Here is a 21,091-nt window from a genome sequence, read left to right as displayed (position 1 = left end):
TCACGTAAAATGGAACTAATTTCAATACCCGAATCGTATTGGATATCTTGAACACCAGCGCCATTTAATATTTTATTGAAGTTGTCATAACTGCTAGTACTAACTTCACTTTGATATACAGCTGGTTGCCAGCTGATAGAATTTGAGTGAGAAAAGTCAATAATATCCTGAACTATTTATAAATTGATAACGCTTTGGTACACTAACATATATAATTATAATGTGTTAAAAACTGATTAATGTGTTACGTTTTACCTTATAAACAGAAAAATGGCAGTACAAAATATTGCTGTAAAACTTTGCGGAATCCTTCAAGCTAACAACGAAGAAGGTTAGTTATTGTTTATATTTAATTTAATACCGTGTTCGTCATTTGCTATTATTTTATTATTTTTTATAGAAGTCACAGCTCGCGAGTGGCGATTGGTTGGTCAGGAGCAAGATGGGGCACAAATATTGACCTGGGTATCGACAATTCGAAACAGTGATGTGATGAATGTCGGAGTATACTCAAATAAAACGAAGACTTTGTCTACTTTGTACACCTTTGAAAAAAAACTAAACATAATTCAAGCATCCGTAAACTCTACACACAGTTTACTTGTATATGTGGAAAAAATTATATCGCCCGATGAGTCTAAAGAAGCCCTTTATTATCCCTACATTGTTTCCCTTTTGCCTGATAAAGTCGGTGTCCCTGAAGCAGTAGAAGAAGCTTCAACGAAACAGATTATGCTACAATTTGTCTATGGAAAAAGTAACAAATATAGCCCTGGGATAAGGAACGACAGATTTCTGCTTTTTAAACATTTAGAGTGTATGTATATATATTGGTTTCAAATATTTTTATTATTAAATATTTATGTTTATGTTGTTATTCAGATACATAGATAAACACTTTATAATTTTCAGGTATTAAAATATATCGTTCACCTCTTTTCTTAAATGAATGTGATGATGGCTCAGAGAAATGGGGCTTTGATGGGGTTTATACCGACCCGGAAACAATTGTTAATGTTTTTTCATGGGCGCAATGGGACTGTGTCAATCAGGTGATGTTTTTGTATTATGGTTTTGCTAAATGTACTATATTAGTATCAGTTAAATTAGGGCAATTGGTTTTTAGAGTATGGAATTTTATGTTATATCTACCTATCTGTCTTTATAATTGCTATGTATAAGAAAGCTTATTTGTTGTATTGTGTGGTTATTTGCACTCCATTATTAATTAAAATAGAATAACAAAATAGTTTTTAATAAGAGTAATTTAAAAAAAAGTTTTACCATTTCCATAATTTATGTACATTCCAAACATCTGACACAGATAGACGCTTTCAGATATTTGTTTTGTTTATTTCTTAAAACTTATAGATTTAAAATTAATGACCTACATCTATCTGCTATATGCTCAATATTTATATAATTGATGTTGTATTGCAATTCAGCATTTTTAAGTTTGATGAAAGTAAAATCACTAAAAATAATTAAAAATCTTTATTAGCTTAGTCATAAGCTCTATTTTATTACATTATTATTTTTCAACTGTTAAGTTTTATAAGGCACTCTGGTATTCAAAGTTTTGGCTTAGGTGTGTTTCTATTTTAAACATTCATTTACTAAAAGATTTTTGTATTGTAAAATTTGAAAGCCTCTTATGGTCACTGCCTCACAAGTCACATTGCAGATGTCAATTATCTCATAACAAACCCGAACCAAAAGTCTGGCCACTATAATTTCGATCCCATCACTTGATTCATCATAATTTGTATATGATCAACTTCAATAGACAAAAGATATATTCTTTATTTAAAAGAATATCATTCTGAACCTGAAAATTCAAACCAGATTTCCTAACCTCTTCCAAGAAGAAAATATATCTGCCCAAGCAAAATTAAATAAATTATCCTCCTGCCCAATTTTTGGCTTAAGTTTTAGCGGCCCTCCCTAGGAATAGAATCAATAATCAAATCCTCCTCATGTATCTGCACAAGCAATTTGCTTATTACTACGTACAAAGTGCATTCTGCTACTAATACTACTGCTAGTCACTAGTTAAGTATTGTCACTCTTCTTGGATGTTTTAGGCTTACTCTATCCACTCAGATACATTTGTTCAATGTTTTACTCTATATACTGTTGAAATGATGAAATAACAAGTTCTACATTGTTCAATGCCTGCATTATTGTACAATTACTACGTAAAAAATCTGTGCATTATTAAGGAACTTGCGACATTAGTCTTTTATTACCAATGATATTCTAATAAACAGATATGTTATACCCATACTAAACAACAGAAAAAAGTGTGCCGCGCCGAGGACCGTTTATTTTACATTTCGTTACAAGTAAAAAGGATAGCTTGATAAAAATAATAAGTAAAAGGAATAACTAGATGTTTTAATTACTCAAAACGTATTACTACATAATTATGATGAAAACGACTAAAGGCAAACGTCCCATTTAAGAGGTTTTCTAGTCTTCACTTTTTGCGCGTTAATGACATATCTGTTAAATAGAACATCATTGTTTATTACTGAATAAAGTAAATTTAGTTATAATATTATGTCAGTGTTACAATTTGAATTTACTCCGTAGCTTCTACAAAATTAATTATTTGCCTGTATGCATTAAAAAGAAATGGAACATAAATAAATTATATTATGTTAGATATTATATATCTAGAAGACAGTAAAGGAGTTTTATTCAATCTATCAATTAAATTTCACAGGTCCTCTTCTACATACATTACCGTCCGCCCACTCAAAGCTTCGCCGAGGGTGAGGAGGTTAAGTCTCCATCAGAGTTGACTCCGACACTCTCCGCCCTACAGTTCCATGCTGATCTACCTCATGAGACAGTGGTATGTATTAATTTTTTGTAACAATGGTATGGTAATATATGTATGAACAGTTATGTATACTTGTTATATTGTACGTATTTATTTATACTTTATAGATTTATTACAATGTTACAAGTCTCTGGTATGAACTTAAGTTTTGGACTTTTTTTGTATGCACTTCTACAATTTAAAACTTTAACACAGGCTAAGGTAAACAAAAATATTAGTTGTACCCAGTACATTAATAAAATAAATTAATATTCATAATTAAGAACCCTTAGAATAGATATCTTAATGAACAGCTTTTAAAAGAAAACATACTAAAAAACTAACTTTTTCACTCGTCAAAAAATTCATACAGTGTTAAATTCCAAGAATAGTGATAACTTGATATTGTTTATTCTAAGAGAAGACGGAATAAATTTGTTTTGTCTTAAAGAGAACCTCTGCCTCACGTCATTCACATGGCAGGGTGATGTATGGTGGCGGCGTGCAAGACAAATGGGATGCCATTATTTAAAATTCACTTGCGTATGGTCCCCTGACGACGTTTCACAAAACGGACTTTTGTTAGCTATTCGTGATTTTAACAAAAATGTGCTTGACAAACGACAAAGATATATTTGAAAACAACGATTTTTGTATTTCAACAAGTCTCAATGTAGCACTTTCAAATTTAAATTTGAAAAGAGTGTTTTACATATTTTAATGCAATATGTTTAAGTATAATGTAATATAATGCATAAGTTTATAAAGTATAAATTAATTATATTTAAAAATTCCAACATGTCTAAAATATAAAGGCATAATTAATAAAATATATGAATAAAAAGTACACATTTCATTTCTATTGGTTTTTAGGTCACATCATGTGACCATGCAGTAATAAAATCTCAGTCAATGTAATCAGCTGACCATCAAAGGAATTATGCTTCACCCTGAACCTAATTATAAATATTATTTATATATATATACTTATTTACTTACTGATGTTGATACGGCTCGACTAGTATATTTTAGTTACTTTCATAGTATAATGTCCTACGGTATTATGCTTTGGGGTAACGCAGCCGCTATCCAAACTATATTTGTGCTGCAGAAGAGGGCTATTCGCGCAATCTATAACCTAGGAGCCAAGGAATCTTTAAGGCATAGATTTAAAGAAATTAAGATATTGACTGTTGCTTCTCAATACATATTTTGTAATGTTTTGTATGTACGGAAAAATATTAATGTTTTTATGAGAAAATGTGATTCTCATAACATTGGTACAAGGAACAAACACAATCTTGTTACTCCTGTTACTCGACTGCATAGAGTCAGTAACTCTTTTGTGGGGCAATGTATACGCTTCTACAACAGGATCCCAGAAAGCGTTCAAAATGCTTCTGTTGCCAAATTTAAAAAAATTGTTAACGAACGCTTGTGTGCAAAAGGTTACTATACAATTAGCGAGTTTATGTTTGATAGCACACCTTGGGAATGAAACGATCGCCTCCTGGCTATTTCTAATCATATACTACTATGTAAGGTACATAAATGTACATAAATTTGACAAAAAAAAAATAACAGAAAAAAAAGACCCGCTGAGTTTCTTTCGCCGGTTCTTCTCAGGTCAGGGTGTTCCTTTTTCCGAACCGGTGGTAGTGTTTATTTGACAATCAATAAGTAAGTGTAATGCTTTTATATTGAATAAAGGAATTTGAGTTTGAGTTTGAGTTTATTATATAAGTTTATTGAAACCATATTATTTCAGTGCCATCTCTAGCGCCAGGGAACGGCTCAACCTCCTTTATAAGGAACCTTATATTTTTAGTTAATTGTTGTTGCCTTAGACACAAGAACAGTGCTTTGATTATGATTTCTTCATTAATTACATGTACCTTAACGATTTTCAGTCGCATCTGATTTGCTATGTTATGGAAAATTAAAAGTGCATCTTTGTTTGGGTATACCTCACTTATGCACTGAAATGTCAAATTATAAATGGCCGCCGTTGTAATCTTATGAATACTAGAATTTTTCGTTTTTAATTTCATGTAAATAATATCGTAAAAAGTAACCCTAATATTAAAAATACCTCAGTAATCCTCTTCAATGCGTAATTACACTTGCTAATATACGAATTGCGAGTCGACTGGAGACGAATCATTTATTCCAACATATTTACAAGATTATGGCATTTGGATGAGTTCACCTGCGATTCCTGTTGACCTCACCATGATGTTTTATTAACACTATTTGTACAAAAAAACATCATGCCGTATTTCTGTTGGCCACGACAATGCCTCCTAAATAATATTATATATATAAGAGTAGATACATAGAAAAATTACTTAATTTTATATCCAGATTATTTTATATGATTAATCATTTTCATCGTTGGTTTATTAACATTTGCAAACGATCATGGCGTTCGAATTTCGAAATAATATGTAATCTGTTTTTTAACCATTAAGGGCATAAATAGATAGATGAACAAACGGGCCATCTAATTGACTAAATAACCACTAGCTCCTCATCTCAGCTCTAACAATTATATTGGTGAACATTAGCGCCGTAAAAATATATAGGAGTATACCATCCCTTACATCGCAAACCTTGGGAACTAAGATATTATGTTCTTTGTGGCTGTAGCTACACTACACTGGCGGACTCACCCTTCAAATCGTAACATGACAGCTCTAAGTATAGTTAAGACGAGTAAGCTCGTATAAAGCTCATACACTGATAAAAAATAATAAGTTAAATCTCTTCTCTATACTTTAAAATATTCCTTTAAATATATATTTTTTTCAGCTAAATATTCCACTTAGCTTGCCGCATGTACCAGGGGCACATGGCGCCGCTGCGGCTTGTGGTTCCTATGAAGACGATCCGATACCTCTTCGCGTTCACGACTGTAGCTTGGATCTGTATATAGTGTGTGACCAGCGTGGTTTACTCTGTGTCTGTCATCATTACCTTTACAAGGTAGGCTTGACAATTTAGTGTAGTATTTTCTTGATTTAACAACGCAATAATAAATTTTTATATATGAAATAAAACGAACTAGCTGTGGTGTATTTTATAAACATAAGATAATTACATTATCGATTTATTTATTTATTTAATACTTAATTGCACACACAATGAAAGGACATATAAATAAAGAGAACAATTACAACAAAGACAAGATAATAAGAGCGTGCAAAGGCGGTCTTATTGCTAAAGCAATCTCTAACAGACAACCTTTGGTGAAAGGATTTGCAAAAGCAGAAACAGGATAGTGCAAAAAATAAAAATAAAATAATATTCAAGATGAAAGAAAATAATGACTTATAATAGACATACTAATATAAAATATATATAACTACATACGCTACATATAAATATATATGTATATATGTACATAAATATAAATATATATACATACACACATATAACATTTTGATATATAATACATATTCAATAAACGATTTAAAAAATAAATAAAAATAAAGTTAGACTTTTTTATGTACATATATATACTTTTTTATAAATATAAATATTTCTTAAATGTTTACTTTGTACCGGATAAAATTTACAGCTTAATATTAAATATTTCAGCCTTTAGATGATTCTACAAGCTCTTTAGTTCTGGATGACGTTGATTTGAAAGATTCTGGCGTGAACTTTGCCTATTCTGTGACGTTACTGCACCATGGCTGTGTAGTGCATAGTGTTGTGCCTGACCTACCATGGTCACTCGCGAAATCACTACGACCATCTTACACTCTGTACAATGGTAAGTTTCTCTATATAATATTCTAGGTGAATTGATTCTTATGAAATCTACTTATGCTACATATTTTACACATTATGTTTCCAGATAACCACTTACTAGTCAACATACCGATGCTCTTCACCCACCTCATAGACATAAGTCCTCATCACGAACCCTGCTGTCATATCGTCGTTCCTCTGGAACCCAGCGACAGTGGACCGAGCTTGGCTCCATTGTTGGGGTGGGGCGCTCACGCCATGGTCGACCTCAATACTCTGGATGTGGTTACGATGAATGTGACGGATAAAGATCTATCGTCCACCTTCAAGAGCGATACAGTGATCGAGAATAAGTTAGCTATCATGCATTATTTGATACAACATGAAGGGAATATGGAGTTGGCTGAGGAGGTATTTTTTATACTGTAATAATTCCCAACCCCGTGTGGGAAGGCGTTAGTACCTGAATTACTTGTTACTTATTCACTTCTTTAGATCTAACTTGGTAATAAGTCCATCACCAGTCGAGCCGTACCTAAGCTCAACTGAACTAAAGTACATGTATTATTTTATCATAGTGATATATTTTGAAATTTGAGAGCTGACTTAAGAAAAAGATTACATTTGCAGCTAATATCATGGCTTTGCCTCAATCAACACGATGGATTAGGTGGTCTACAACGGGTCATGCAGGAGTACCTGATAGGAACTACGTACGCCGTGACGCGGCGCTCCCTGTCCGCGTCGGCGATCAACTTGATGAATTGGCTGCCATTCACTTTACACCTGAAGTTTGCCGATGTTAAAGTAAGTGGCTTAGAAAGGCGAGAGGGAAAAGTAAACCTTCGTTGGTTAAACATAGATAACGCTTGTCTTTGATCGTAAAACGAAAATAAAAGATGGATAAGTACCAATAATCGAAGGTAGCAATATGTCCATAATCTCAGAAGGGTTATTGAAAACGAAAGTGAGTATCGGACTCAGTAAGAGGTACAGCGGTCTTGCAGGCGGGCGGCGCGCGCGTGTGCGTGTCGGAGTGCGCGCTGTGGCGCGGCGCGGCGGCGGCCGTGGTGCTGGCGCCGCGCCAGCGCGTGGCGCAGTTCGCGGAGGACGCGTGGACGCGCCTGTGGGCGGCGCTGTGCGCGCTGGCCAGCCCGCGCGCGCGCCTGCGCCCCGACCACGTGCGCGAGCGCCTGGCCGTCACGCTGCACTGCTATCAGGTCCGATTGATCGACTTTTGCTATTATATGTTTGTATAAGGGACTTGTGTAGGTACAGTATCCACTGATGCCTAATTAGACCCTCATATCTTGAGAGAAATTTTATGATACTTACTTACTAAACTTCTATCGATACTGATCTTTTGATGACATAAATACTGAATTTATTTGGTAAAATTCCAAAAATTTCTGGCATACCATTGTATTGATATAGTTGAAATAAAAACGTAAAATTTTAGCACTAAAATATTTTTAAATATATTTTTTGGGATCTCCCCCTTGGAGAGATCTAGATAGACGATTACAGTTTGCACCGAAGATCGTCATTTACGAAGTTAAATCTAAATATACTGCTATAAAGTAGTCAATCGAGGAAAATCCATCCCCAACTGCCCGCAGCCGGAGGCGCTGTCGCGCTGCAGCACGCCGCTGTCGCCGGGCGCGCCGGCCGCGCGGCGCGCGTCGCTGGCGGCGCACGACGCGCTGCCCTTCGCGGAGCTGGACGTGTGCACCACCAGCAAGCAGGAGCACGTCATCGCCGCCGTGAGTACTGCCCGCTGAGGTCGCGCCCGCGGGACATCTTACTGACCGCGAGATACATTCGGTTGCTCTTAATGTTGTCAATCGTTCCAATTGAATACCATGATGATCCAATTCGGTTAAACTTTTATAAACTTAATTAATACTGGCCAAATATAATTATTTTATGAAGGCGATGGGTGTTTAATTGTAAAAAAAAAAGTACAAATACAATGTTCAAATAATGTTATTAGGTAAGTCAGAAACTAATATCAAAACGGGTCAATGATACTGAGAAAATAAGGAATGACATTGCCACTAAGCGTACAACTTTATTAACAATTGCACTAAAATCTATTTGTAAAAATAGAACGTTGTCTCAAAATCTGTATGATGACTTTGTCGAGGTAGACGGTGATAATATATTTCGCTTCAAATCTAATCTACGTTCGTCTTCTCTTCTCGATGTTTGTAAAATAATAGGTTGGCATAACACTGTTATTGGTCATGTTACGGCACAGGAATGTTGTTTCGCCAACGTCCTGGCCTCAAAAAGGAGTTGCTAAGTTTATTTGACACTTCGTTGGTTCGTTCTGTGTCAAAGCAATGTATGAAATCTTCGAGTGGAGCTCGGTGCCAGTAAAGTAAGTGTCGACGGCGAAGTCATTCCGACTCGCCCTGAGGCGGCCGGGGTCGGAGAGCGATCTAAGAGCGTGCGGGCTTGAACCAGAACCTCCGCGCGGTGAGCGTGCACCTGCTGTCGGAGAGCGGCGAGGCGGGCGCGCTGGAGAGCGGCGTGCACGCGCTGGCCACGCGCTGGGCGGCGGCGCAGCTGGACGCGGCGCGCGCGCTGTGCCGCGCCGCCGTGCGCGCCGTGGCCGCCGTCGCCGCGCACCTGCCCCGCGGCTTCCAGTACATGTACGCCTCCGCCCGCCGGCGCGGCCTGTGATCGAATTCACTCCCGACAGAGTTGCTCGAACATACAACTAAAGCTGAAACCGCACTTTAGAGGCGCGGAGCGGCCTCCCCTAACCGCACTAGACTGCAGCGGAGCGGCGCGTTGCGGCTTTTTCACTAGTCAGTGCGTAGCTAGACGACATTGAAGATGGACGAAACTTTTGAAAAAGTGATCGCGGTGTCTTTACTATGTGAAGAGGCAGAAAAATTAGAGAAAAGGCAATGTATGAAATCTACATGGATACATGACATCCCACGTTCTCGCTACAAAGAGGGAGAATACCACAAACTTTTTCCACGACTCTTGAAAGACACCGTTCGTTTTCATACTAATTTGAGAATGTCAAAAGAAAAATTCATATCGATATCAATTTCTTCTCGTCCATCGTGCGTCGTCTTGTTTGGCTGCTAGTTGAACTCGAACTGAGTATATTACATTCGGCCGCGCCGCGCCGCTAGCTATACCGCACTAGCGGCAGAGGCGCGGCGCGGAGCGGCGCTGCGCGGCAAAATATTCTTTGGTGGCCAAACAAGCCGCGCTGCGTCGCTTCACGCCGCGCCGCGCCGCTGTGGTGCGGTTTGAATCATATTATTATTTAGATGTAATATTAATCGACGCCGTTCCGCGCCGCGCCTCTCCGCTCCGCGCCGCTAAAGTGCGGTTTCAGCTTAAGCGAAATGTTTCGTACATTCAATCTCATTTGTTAAAATGTATTCTCAGTAAATTTATCGCATGATGTCGGAGTCAATTTACTCACATCCCGTATGGAGAGGAACTTTCATAGAGTGTGATCACGTTGTCGGCAACTTGTGTGTGCTCCATGCTGCCGGTATCATAGCGAACATTGTTTTTGTTTTATTTTTTGTTGCAAAGTTGTCGGTTTGAAGCTCTTTTGCGCCTATTTTTGTGATGGGTTCACTTCAGGACATTTTTCGCTTGCTTACATATAAATATAGAGTTTTGTTTGTTTTTGTTTCGTTGGGTTTCCCATTTGTCGGAGTCACGGTTGCTGGTTCTTTTTTTGTTCGTGTTTTACGTGTGAAATTGGTATCATTTATTTTTGGTATTAAAAGGTATATTTCATTCAACGAATTTTGATTCTTTGCTTTTATTTTCGCACCTCACTTATTGTTTCGTACAATTTTTATTTTGTTTGCTTATCTCGCTATCACCTATAGAAGTAGATACTGTAGTTGCATTAAAAAGCATAGACGATAAGGCTGTAATACGTTTTACATATTATATTTTAGAGATGAAATGGATCCCACGCACGCGCTGATCCTCTTCAAGATCCTCGAACAGTACTACGTGGCGACGGACTCCATCGCGTTCCCTCTCCCGCAGGGCTTCAGCTCCTTCTTCACGTACCTCGGGTACCGCACGCTGCCTTTCCACGCGTTCGTGCAGTACGTGCATCGAAACGTATTCGAATTGCAGATCGACGTCCTTAAAACGATCATAACGAGTAAGTAGCACAAAAGCCACATCAAGCTGATACTAATATTGAAAACACTCTGTACCTGTGCTCTGTTATTCCTCTCACGCCTACGGTCTCCTAAAAAAGGTTCTAGGAAAGGATCACATTGAGTTAACAGAGACGGTTTTTTAGAGAATCAAAAGCAAATTTCACTGCTGTACCTATTAATATCTGATATTATGCAAGTAGGGTTGTAACGGAGGCCTTTTTACCGGAGGCGGAGGCGGATGCGGAGGCGATGAGTGTCACTTCCGCGGATGCGGAGGTTAACGGAGGCGGAGGCGAAGTTCAATAATGGTGTAGAAAAAATAGTAATTTAGGGTTTTTTAAAGCCTTTGTTTCAAATACTTACATTTAAGTAAACATACATATAATAACTTACCAGATACATTATATAGTTAATTTTGATTACTAGAAGGTAATGTAATAAATATTACTTTCTCAAATTTAGGAGAGGTAAATTATATATAACAAACAATAATTTTGCGGCTTTATCACCATCCAAACAATTTCTAAGAGGATCATAAATTAAGCCAGCTGAACTAAATATTTGTTCACTTGGCATTGAACTTGGCGGCGCCGATAAGTATGCGCGAACGATGAGAGAAGAAGCTTTATATTTATTGTTATTTTTCCACCACAATAATGGATCATCGTCTAATTATTTTCATTATTTCTCTATGATTTCTACGTAAAAAAACCTCCGTTAAAACTCCGCAAATTTTGTATGAAGGCGGAGGCGGAGGCGAAGGTACAATTTTTTGCGTAACTTCCGCATTAACGGAGGCGGAGGTGAAGATCCGTTACAACCCTATATGCAAGTCGCTGGTTAAACGGTAACGTTTAGTATCTAAAGTTGTTGGTTAGATTATTGAATTAGCCAATTTAACCGGATGGCTACGATATAGTCATATATATCATAGCTACGCGTATGTCGAGTCGTCAGTCTAGAGGCTAGCCTTTAATGCGGGAGAGTCATATCTATAAAAAACTGGAACACGACATTACTCTAAGCATTAATATTTGACGAAAGAATATTCGACGAGCGGTATTACTATAGCGTCGTCATTTACTGAGCCGTCGTATCGCGCCAGGCAAGGACGACGACAAGAAGCGCACGGTGAACAACAAGCTGCGCCTCATCCAGCTGGTGGGCGAGGGCCGCGGCCGGCGCGCGCTGGGCGCCTGGCCGCACCGCGCCGCGCTGCTGCTGCGCGCGCGCGACCACGCCGCCGCGCTGCTCAGCGGCGGCAGCGCGCCCGCGCGCGACCACGCGCCGCACCGCCCCGTCGGCGACACCGGTACGCGCCGCCCCGCCCCGCAGCCCCGCGCCCCGCGCCGCCCTCGCCCCACTGATGCCGCCCGTCTCCCGCAGGTCTGGCGGCGCTGCCGTCGGGCGAGCGCCTGTCGCCGCTCGACACCTTCCTGGATCTCCTGACTGCCAAAGCCAGCCTCAACGAGCTCGACTTCAATCTCATTATAGAAGCGACGTTGGCGTCTGTGCAGCAGGAGGCTGCGTAATTAATCCATGTCTTACTGAATTATTGTATCCGTGAGTAGTCAAACTCTGTAGTCATTAGCTTTACGAGCATCGATGTTAGAGGTAATGTTATATTTTTAAATATTCCTTTATTTTAGAAATCCTTGTTATACCATATATATCAGGTAAATTTGCCATACACACAAATAGTACAAGTTTTTTACACTAACCGTTTACATAGTATATTAAAGGTAACTTTGTCACTTATAATAATTTTCGAGAACTCGTACACAATAATCGATGTGCCATACCGTGACGAAAGTATCAAATAGCCAATATAATCAGAGCCGGCTTGGCACCCCGGGATGGATATACATTCGACGCTCATATAAATATATTAAATTCAAGGTCCAACAATCGAACGATATGTTGGACATAATATTAAGGGTATGCTACACGGGAGGCAAATTACTCTAGAACTCAGTGGCTCCTATTTTTGGTGTTTTAGAAAGTCGCAAACCAACGCCGGCTGTATATAATGCCGTAAAAATGCAGATTCATTAAAATAATTTCGTTTAATACCTCATATTCAATTAATGTGCCAAATAAAAATTTAAAAGAAAACTTAATTATAATTGCATAATATCTACGATTCCAAAACATTGAATTTAAATTGATTTAGATATGGATTTACTCTTACTTGTTAAGCATTTATTACACATTCCTGTGCAAGGAGCATATGCACCAAACCTTTTTCCAAATATTTTTTCTCTGAATAACAATAATATCAAGTTTAGATAGAGAAGAATACATACTAATAGTGAAAGGCTGCTTTGTCTCAATGCTGGGCCCCGCTGGCGGGGTCGCCGTGTGTTTACATATTTTAAGTAATTAGTCTAACTTCCGAGTCTTGAGGACGTTTTTGGGATGTTTAGACGTGAGACGTTTTATGGAGTGGTGTAATCATGTCTCTACTAGCTTGATCACTATTAGTATTTGTTGTGACACTTATATTTCTTTAGTACAGATAATTTATTTAAAATGTTAATGCTAAAATAATTGAATGAAATAGTTTTAGGATACCCTTTCTTTAATTTCACAAGAAATTTTCAGCACAAAATGATGCTTAGAAATATTTTAAAATCACCTGAAAAGTGCACCAAAAATTATGTTTAATGTAACAGTGATTTTATTTTTAGTTTTATGATTAGATTATATATAATTTATGTGCAATAATATTAATTATAGTGCAATATTAAAACCTTAAATAAAGCATTCCATTTAATCAGTTTATTTATTGCATTTCCTTACAGATTCCTTTTTCACTACAGATATTAACAATTTTAATTCTACACATACAAAAAGTTTTCATTTTTAAGTCTATGCATTGTGAATAAAAAACATATGGTGGCCAAGTTCTTGGCTTCAGCTTCTGGATACATAAGACACCCAGATCACAAAAATAGGTCATTAACAGAAACATTGTGGTAGAATTTCGGATGTCACTAGTGACACATCCATATTGTATATAACATGATCAAATTAAGTTATACTATACATCACTAAATATCATTAAAGGTTTTCATTTACTATAATATCAGATGATCTGACCATAAACAGTGTAAGATATTACTGATAACAAATATGTTATACTCAAACATTATTCAAAATTAATAAAATTTAATTTAACCAATTGCCAGATTTTGTGGTAATAGTAAATGTGTCAAACAAATTATTTTAGTTGTAGAAAGGATTATATGTAACCCAATGTGCTCTCTGCTGATCTTTATCATTCTTATGTGAAGTGAAGATTGACTTGTAGACTTCACTGGACTGGGGATCTTTGGCTATACTGTAGTCTTTCTTTGTTTTCTTGTAGGATGGGTCCTGTGCTAGTTGTGTTGAGTGAGCCCTTTTACTGGACCCAAAGTGACCCCTAGTTTGCTTGTTAGGATTAAATTTAGGTAATGATAGAGGAATTGTGTCTAATTCCTTTTTTACTTGACTGCTTCCTTCTTGGGGGTCGTCTTTTTCTTTTTTAATTTCTTCAGATGTTGAAGGAGTACAAGTGGATGTAGATGTGGTGGTCTCAATTTTAATTTCTTTCTCTATCTTATCTACTTTTGATTTCTTGGATTTCCTATTTGCAATTCGAATTGTCATCTTCTCTTTGAGCTGTTCAATATCATCATCGGTTCCATTGAGTACTATTACATCATTACTAGTGAAGGGCTGTTGGCACTAAAACACAATTAAGAGTTTATAAAGAACTACCTTTTACTAAAATCTTGCACGGAAATTTTGTTTATTATTCTTATATCTATTATTTATATTTTTATTAAACAGGTGAAACTTACCATATGACAAATATTCTGTTTGACCTCTTTCATTGCACGCTCAGCAAGCACACAGCCACAACTCCATAGAAATACGAAACGGAATTTGCCCGTCATTTCTAAACCACTAATGGGACAAATATATGGTGCACTTCCCTCTCCAACAGCACCATCTGTATGCTCACTATTAGTGTAAGCTGGGTTTTTTGTGAGTTTTAAGTCTTTAATGTCCTGAAAAAAATATTTTTGAAATTGAATATTTATCACAATAATCATAAAAGTATACTTGTGTTATTAGAAGCTAGACATTATTAACTTTTATACTTTACCTTCATATTTTTAATGTGGTCTATTGATTGTGGCTTGCTTTCTTTGTCGAGCAAAGCTTCTAACACCGAACTCTTGCTATATAGTCTTCCTAAACCACAAGCTACTACTGGTTCTTGTAAGGTTTGCTGAGATAAAGCGCAATTGCGCCATTTAAAAGAACGCTCAGCATCTTTATCTTTCTGAAAATAAAATAATCAAATGTTATTACCATATACGTTATATAGTGCCCCAATAACAAGGCAGTGATTAGCAGAAAAAGGATCAACATGAAGCATACCTGTTCTGGTTTCTTTTTCAATCTTACAAGTTCGTCTCTGCGTGGAATAGTACCTCCATCGCAACCCATATTTTATTTGTTTAATTGAACAATAACAGAGCAATATTTATATCTTAAATAGATTACGATAATAGAAACAAGAACAACAATTCACAGAATGTATTAACTGATTGATAATTCCTGTCTTAGTGACGTTATGCCAGCCAGTAGCCACAGATAATGCATATTACGTTTTTATTCGTAAATTTGAAAAATATCATAATAGAGACTTTATTTACATAAGAATTAATAACATTATGTGCTTAAATATATATCAAAGTTATAAATACTTTTTAAAGTTGCATATATTGTCTTATAATATGAGAGACTTAAAAACTAAACCATAAGAAGATGCCTGGAGAATAATTTATGACGAAATTAGATTGTTTTTTTTTTATTATTTTATTTAAATCATCTTGTCTAAAGATATATATTATATCTTTGAAGTAAACAATCTTAAGTTAATAATAATAATAAAGTGCGTGTTTCCAGAGAAAGTTATAATATAACATAATATACGGTAGACAACGTTTGCCAATAGTTTTGCTTGTTTTTATAATATATTTTCCTATATCTATAATAGTTTGTCTACAGACAAGTGTTGTGTTCTTATTTTTATATTTGATGTATCTCAAGTTTTTATTACCAAGTTGCAAGACAGTCTAAATTTTATCAATACTATATTCACATAGTTAAATGTAAGCTTTCATTGGAGTCTTCAATCACTTCTTTATTGATTTTTAATTCTGTGTAATGTATTTATGATTATAGTCCACTTCCTTGGTTAGTTTGTAGTAGTTCATCTGTGATTAAATATAACTATATGTATATCTATGTACTTATATATGCATAGAAACGATACTCTAACATTTCCTAAAAGAAAAATAGGTAAGTAGAGTTTGGGAGAGTTTGTGCAAACAGTTTTACATTAAATTAATTTTTTATCTAGTAGCAATTTCTATAAGCATTAACAATAGTTTGTATCTTTTAAGCTATAGTCTGTACTTATTATATTTATAGTAGTCTGTGGTCTGAAAGCAGACTTCATTTGACTAAGTCTGGAAAGCTCGCGGGGCAATAAATTTACCTTGTAATTAATAAAAATCTATAATGGAAGATAACAAGACAGCACAAGCAGGAGAATATCCGAAATCTAATGAAGAGAAAAATTCTAAGAGAAAAAATAAGAACAAAAAAAAGCGCAATGGTGGAGACGGCGATAACCGAGGTTCGGTCTCTAATGACGGATTAGCTCTTTCTAATTCGAGTGATGTGCACCAAAACATTTCATTTAAAGATTTAAAAACAGCAATGGAAGTACTAAACCTGCAACAAAAACCGGCAAAAACTACTGAAGAAGCATTGCATAAATCTTATCAGTTTTGGTCAACTCAACCAGTACCAAAATGGAATGAGAAAATTGTAACAAATGAACCAATCGAACCACCTAAATCTATTGATGAAATTCGTTCTGAGCCTTACACATTACCTGATGGTTTCCAATGGGATACACTAAACTTAAATGAACCTTTAGTTCTAAAAGAATTGTATACTCTGTTAAACGAAAATTATGTTGAAGATGATGACTGTATGTTTCGATTTGACTATCAAACTGACTTCCTTAAATGGGCTTTGCAGCCACCAGGATGGAGAATGGACTGGCATTGTGGAGTTCGTGTCGTAAAATCGGGTAGATTGGTTGGTTTTATATCAGCTATTCCAGTAATACTGCGAATCTATGACCATATGCAAACTGTTGTAGAAATTAACTTCTTATGTGTTCACAAGAAGCTTCGGGCAAAACGTGTAGCTCCTGTCTTGATAAGAGAAATTACAAGAAGAGTGAATTTAACTGGGGTATTCCAAGGAGTATATACTGCTGGAATTGTTTTGCCAAAACCAATTGCTACTTGTCGTTATTGGCACAGGTCTTTGAACCCTAAAAAGTTAATTGACATCAAATTTAGCCACCTCTCAAGAAATATGACAATGCAAAGAACTCTTAAATTGTTTAAGTTACCAGACTTACCAAAAACACCAGGTTTTCGAAAAATGGAACCAAAAGATTCAGAGAAAGTAGTAAAGCTTCTCAATGATTATCTATTAAAATTTGATTTAGTGCCAATTTTTTCAGAAGAAGAATTCAAGCACTGGTTTATCCCACAGGCTGGAATAATTGATAGTTACGTTGTTGAAGCATCGGATGGTTCTATTACAGATTTTGTTAGTTACTACACTCTGCCATCCACTGTGGTCTATCATCCAGTTCACAAAACATTAAAAGCAGCTTATTCATTTTACAATGTCTCAACAAAAACACCCTGGATTGATTTAATGCTTGATGCATTGATCACTGCTAAAAATTCAGGATTTGATGTATTTAATGCTCTTGATTTAATGGATAATAAAGAATTCTTGGAACCCCTTAAATTTGGTATCGGTGATGGTAATTTGCAGTACTATTTATATAATTGGCGGTGTCCTAGCATAACTCCAAACAAAATTGGTTTAGTTCTGCAGTGACTACTATGTGATAAAGTAATTTATGAATTAATATTCATAGCTTTCTTTTTGTATTTTTCACAATATGTAGTATTTTATCATTTGGAAAAATAGGTATAGTATATAAAGGATAAATAAATTATATTATACTATGTAAAAAATATTTGCGGATTTATTTATTCTATAATCACACTTTTATTTTAATTCATTTAAAAAATAATAATACTTAAATCAATTAAGGTTTAAGCTGTTCAGTTTCTTGAATCCTCTGAAAGCTCAGTTCCCATTTTTCACCTTGTGTTACACAATTTGCTGACTGGAAATGAAATTTATGTGTATAACTTATTTATCTATATAATGAACTAAGATTACCTAATCTTATATGTAATTATAAACACAAAATAATATTTAATATATCTATTAACTTTTTAATAAATTATTATGTACATCTTTTACTTAAAACAATATTATTCCAGTAAACCCAGTTTTAACAAAATTTACTCAGTACAATATTGAAATGATTATGAAAAATTAGACCAAAACTATTAATTTTAAAAATTTATCATTAATTTATTTATTTTAAGTTATTTTATTCTAATATACAATGAAATAGAAAAGTTTAAAAATATATATGTTTTAATGTCTGTGACTTCTTATTACCCGGATTATACATAAAAAAATAGAATTCATTTTGTGCAAATCATTCTTGGATGCTAATTTGTTTTTTCAAGCATTATGAAGCGCTTTTGATAACAGCTTATAAACAAAGTACATATTTTATACATACTAAATACTAATATTTTTAATTAGTGCGTTAGTTTCCTCTGAGAGTATACAAATTCACAACTTAATTTCTTATGACATAAGTTTAAATTCATATTAGAGTTCATTCTAATTGTGCGACTTTTTTGATATTTACTATTACAACCACGTGGTAGATTTACAGAAAACAAACGATTACGAACAGAATACATTGCACTATTTATTAAATCTTGTATTTAACATTATTATTGTATTATACATTGTAATATTGTCTATGTAAAAACATTGAGTGCGATTAAATAATCCTTGTTTTAATTTTAAAATTTGAATACTTGTGGTATATACATATGGTATATATATAGATTGTAGGTAAATTTTTCTATTATAATAGTTATTCTTAAATTGGACTATTTTTTAAGCAAATCTATCTGTAATGAAATAATGTTTATTGTTAGAGTACATATGAAAACTTTTTTATTTTAAGTAAAATGCCCCATTAACAAACACAAACTACCATAAAGCAGATAAAATATAATGGCTATACGTATGTAATCTGTGGCACATTTAGTTTTGACATTGACGCAAGTCTGGTGTTTGGAATTTCTTTTTGACTTGTACGTTTAGCCCTGTGGTTAGTGTTTTTCTTAATCCAATTTTTGTGAAGTTATCACTACTGATTTTTTAACACTAAAACTCATTACTTATTTTAGAAGTGAATAGATCCACGCTGAAATCAATATTTAATCATATATTATATTTTTAGGTGAAGTGGGGTTATTGCAATCATGGGGAAGGGAAATAATATGATTCCTAATGGCCATTTCCATAAGGATTGGCAAAGATTCGTTAAGACCTGGTTTAATCAACCGGCTAGAAAGCACCGCAGAAAGCAAAACAGAATTAAGAAAGCAAAAGCAATTGCTCCTAGACCAGCAGCCGGACCTCTCAGGCCAGTTGTACGTTGTCCCACGGTTCGTTATCACACTAAGGTCCGTGCCGGGCGCGGGTTTACTCTTCGGGAAATCAGGGTAATTGAATTTGTATATATTATTATATGAAGTTGGTGTCAAATAATTATTCAGTCCGTGTTTGTGCATTCGGTTTTTATACTTGAAGTAACATTGTTTATAATTATTGTGACTAAACTACTCAGTCTAACTATTGTGAACGGACCTCTTTCGGATATCGCAATTACAGTGATTTTAAAATAATGAACCAAATATATATTTGTACTACAGTTAAATATAGTGAATTATTTATACACAAACAAAGTATTGGTGTGTATTAGTACAGTAAAGTTTTTATATTTTAATATTTTATTTCTAGGCGTCCGGTTTGAATCCCGCATTCGCAAGGACGATTGGTATTGCCATTGACCCACGTAGACGTAATAAGTCTGTGGAATCTTTACAAATCAATGTCCAGAGACTGAAGGAATACCGCGCCCGTCTCATTCTCTTCCCCAAGGGCAAGAAGGTAAGAATTTCGTTTTTGTTATTTAATGTAGCACTACAAAAGTCATAAATATAAACATTACTTTATAACACTTACATTTATACATTTGTTTACATTGTTAATTTTATTTTTTAACTTATTTAGGTGCTGAAGGGTGAAGCTAATGAGGAGGAACGTAAATTGGCGACACAGCTCCGCGGTCCACTCATGCCCATACAGCAATCTGCACCTAAGTCTGTTGCTAGGGTTATTACTGAAGAAGAAAAGGACTTCAAGGCCTACCAATATCTCAGAGGGGTAAGAATAAATTTTAATATGAAAAAATATGACTGCAAATTAGTTAAAATGTAATGGTCCTTGGGCTCATAATGTAAACTCTAGCTAGAATCTAATTAACTCAAAACATCACCTTAAATATTTATGATTTCCAAAAATTATAAACTTGTTATGATATACAATTTATATTCATTGGAAGAAGATGGATTTTTTTAATCACCCTAGTGTATGGAATGGAAAAAATAATTCTTTGTCGGAGATTTATGTGGTCAGGAATATTAGTTTGTTTTATGCCACAAATTAGTATATTCATTATTCTATTCCATTGTCTATGTGCAAGTACTTCACATTTAAGCTGGGTTAAATTGTACACTTATATGTTATTTTAGAGTTTAAACAACTTAAAATAGTCATGGTAGCTATTATTAATTTTGGTAAACTCATTTAAATATTTTTTTAAATAAGTTTACCAGAATTAATAATAGCTACCATATATTCATCAATAGCACCTAAGGTCTATTACATGTATTTTGTCTTACATACATAATTGGAACATATTTGTGTTAATAGAAAAATAGTTTAACAAGAAACTTATATTTCTAATATCTTGCAGGCTCGGTCAATTGCTAAACTTGTCGGAATCAGAGCCAAGAGGCTGAAGGATGCTGCAGAAAACCCCGATGATGTTACTAAAGCTCCAGCTGCAAAAGAAGCAAAAGCTAAGAAGTGAAATACTTAATAAACAACTATAAATTAATCTGTTCTTTTTTGTTTTCCTCATATATACATATATATTTTTTAGCATTAAGCATTACTTTATTATTTTTGATCAGTCAATGAAAATCTTTTTAAACCATGAATAGCAATACATCATCAC

At 35.1% G+C, this 21,091-nt stretch overlaps 4 protein-coding genes across 4 annotated transcripts; 3 read left to right on the top strand and 1 right to left on the bottom strand.

The window, feature by feature from the left end:
* Positions 1-117: 117 nt before the first annotated feature.
* Positions 118-13,522, top strand: LOC124539676 (protein pigeon). The gene is made up of 14 exons (XM_047117034.1): positions 118-331; positions 401-817; positions 913-1,052; positions 2,729-2,860; positions 5,639-5,812; positions 6,428-6,605; positions 6,690-6,994; positions 7,214-7,390; positions 7,591-7,803; positions 8,203-8,346; positions 9,053-9,240; positions 10,531-10,745; positions 11,852-12,058; positions 12,133-13,522. Exons 1-14 carry the CDS (start codon positions 271-273, stop codon positions 12,276-12,278), a joined length of 2,697 nt encoding a protein of 898 aa, XP_046972990.1. The 5' UTR covers positions 118-270; the 3' UTR covers positions 12,279-13,522.
* Positions 13,506-15,383, bottom strand: LOC124539762 (replication termination factor 2). The gene is made up of 4 exons (XM_047117148.1): positions 15,181-15,383; positions 14,903-15,082; positions 14,595-14,804; positions 13,506-14,478 (listed from the first exon to the last, which is right to left on the bottom strand). Exons 1-4 carry the CDS (start codon positions 15,247-15,249, stop codon positions 13,975-13,977), a joined length of 963 nt encoding a protein of 320 aa, XP_046973104.1. The 5' UTR covers positions 15,250-15,383; the 3' UTR covers positions 13,506-13,974.
* An 851-nt stretch (positions 15,384-16,234) lies between these two features.
* LOC124532119 (glycylpeptide N-tetradecanoyltransferase 2) lies at positions 16,235-17,884 on the top strand. Its single transcript, XM_047106825.1, has one exon. The coding sequence runs from the start codon at positions 16,330-16,332 to the stop codon at positions 17,740-17,742; it is 1,413 nt and encodes a 470-aa protein (XP_046962781.1). The 5' UTR covers positions 16,235-16,329; the 3' UTR covers positions 17,743-17,884.
* A 1,083-nt stretch (positions 17,885-18,967) lies between these two features.
* On the top strand, positions 18,968-20,971 carry LOC124532129 (60S ribosomal protein L13). The gene is made up of 5 exons (XM_047106838.1): positions 18,968-19,114; positions 19,247-19,511; positions 19,810-19,959; positions 20,083-20,235; positions 20,828-20,971. The coding sequence occupies exons 2-5, from the start codon at positions 19,269-19,271 to the stop codon at positions 20,942-20,944; spliced, it is 663 nt and encodes a 220-aa protein (XP_046962794.1). The 5' UTR covers positions 18,968-19,114; positions 19,247-19,268; the 3' UTR covers positions 20,945-20,971.
* Positions 20,972-21,091: the final 120 nt, after the last annotated feature.

The sequence above is a fragment of the Vanessa cardui genome, chromosome 1 (assembly GCF_905220365.1).
Source record: "Vanessa cardui chromosome 1, ilVanCard2.1, whole genome shotgun sequence".
In the NCBI taxonomy this organism is placed as follows: domain Eukaryota; kingdom Metazoa; phylum Arthropoda; class Insecta; order Lepidoptera; family Nymphalidae; genus Vanessa; species Vanessa cardui.
The sequence above is the reverse complement of the archived record's forward strand: the minus strand, read 5'-3'. Positions and strand labels throughout refer to the sequence as shown.

What these genes read in the sequence shown, in the direction of transcription:
- LOC124532119 (XM_047106825.1), top strand. Translation starts at nt 16,330, where the DNA reads ATGGAAGATAACAAGACAGCACAAGCAGGAGAATATCCGAAATCTAAT.
- LOC124532129 (XM_047106838.1), top strand. Translation starts at nt 19,269, where the DNA reads ATGGGGAAGGGAAATAATATGATTCCTAATGGCCATTTCCATAAGGAT. An exon ending in TCTTCCCCAAGGGCAAGAAG is followed by an intron (nt 19,960 to 20,082) that starts GTAAGAATTTCG and finishes TAACTTATTTAG; the next exon opens with GTGCTGAAGGGTGAAGCTAA. An exon ending in CCTACCAATATCTCAGAGGG is followed by an intron (nt 20,236 to 20,827) that starts GTAAGAATAAAT and finishes AATATCTTGCAG; the next exon opens with GCTCGGTCAATTGCTAAACT.
- LOC124539676 (XM_047117034.1), top strand. Translation starts at nt 271, where the DNA reads ATGGCAGTACAAAATATTGCTGTAAAACTTTGCGGAATCCTTCAAGCT. An exon ending in TCAAGCTAACAACGAAGAAG is followed by an intron (nt 332 to 400) that starts GTTAGTTATTGT and finishes TATTTTTTATAG; the next exon opens with AAGTCACAGCTCGCGAGTGG. An exon ending in CCCCGCGGCTTCCAGTACAT is followed by an intron (nt 9,241 to 10,530) that starts GTACGCCTCCGC and finishes ATTATATTTTAG; the next exon opens with AGATGAAATGGATCCCACGC.
- LOC124539762 (XM_047117148.1), bottom strand. Translation starts at nt 15,249, where the DNA reads ATGGGTTGCGATGGAGGTACTATTCCACGCAGAGACGAACTTGTAAGA. An exon ending in TGAAAAAGAAACCAGAACAG is followed by an intron (nt 15,083 to 15,180) that starts GTATGCTTCATG and finishes TTTTATTTTCAG; the next exon opens with AAAGATAAAGATGCTGAGCG. An exon ending in ACCACATTAAAAATATGAAG is followed by an intron (nt 14,805 to 14,902) that starts GTAAAGTATAAA and finishes TATTTTTTTCAG; the next exon opens with GACATTAAAGACTTAAAACT.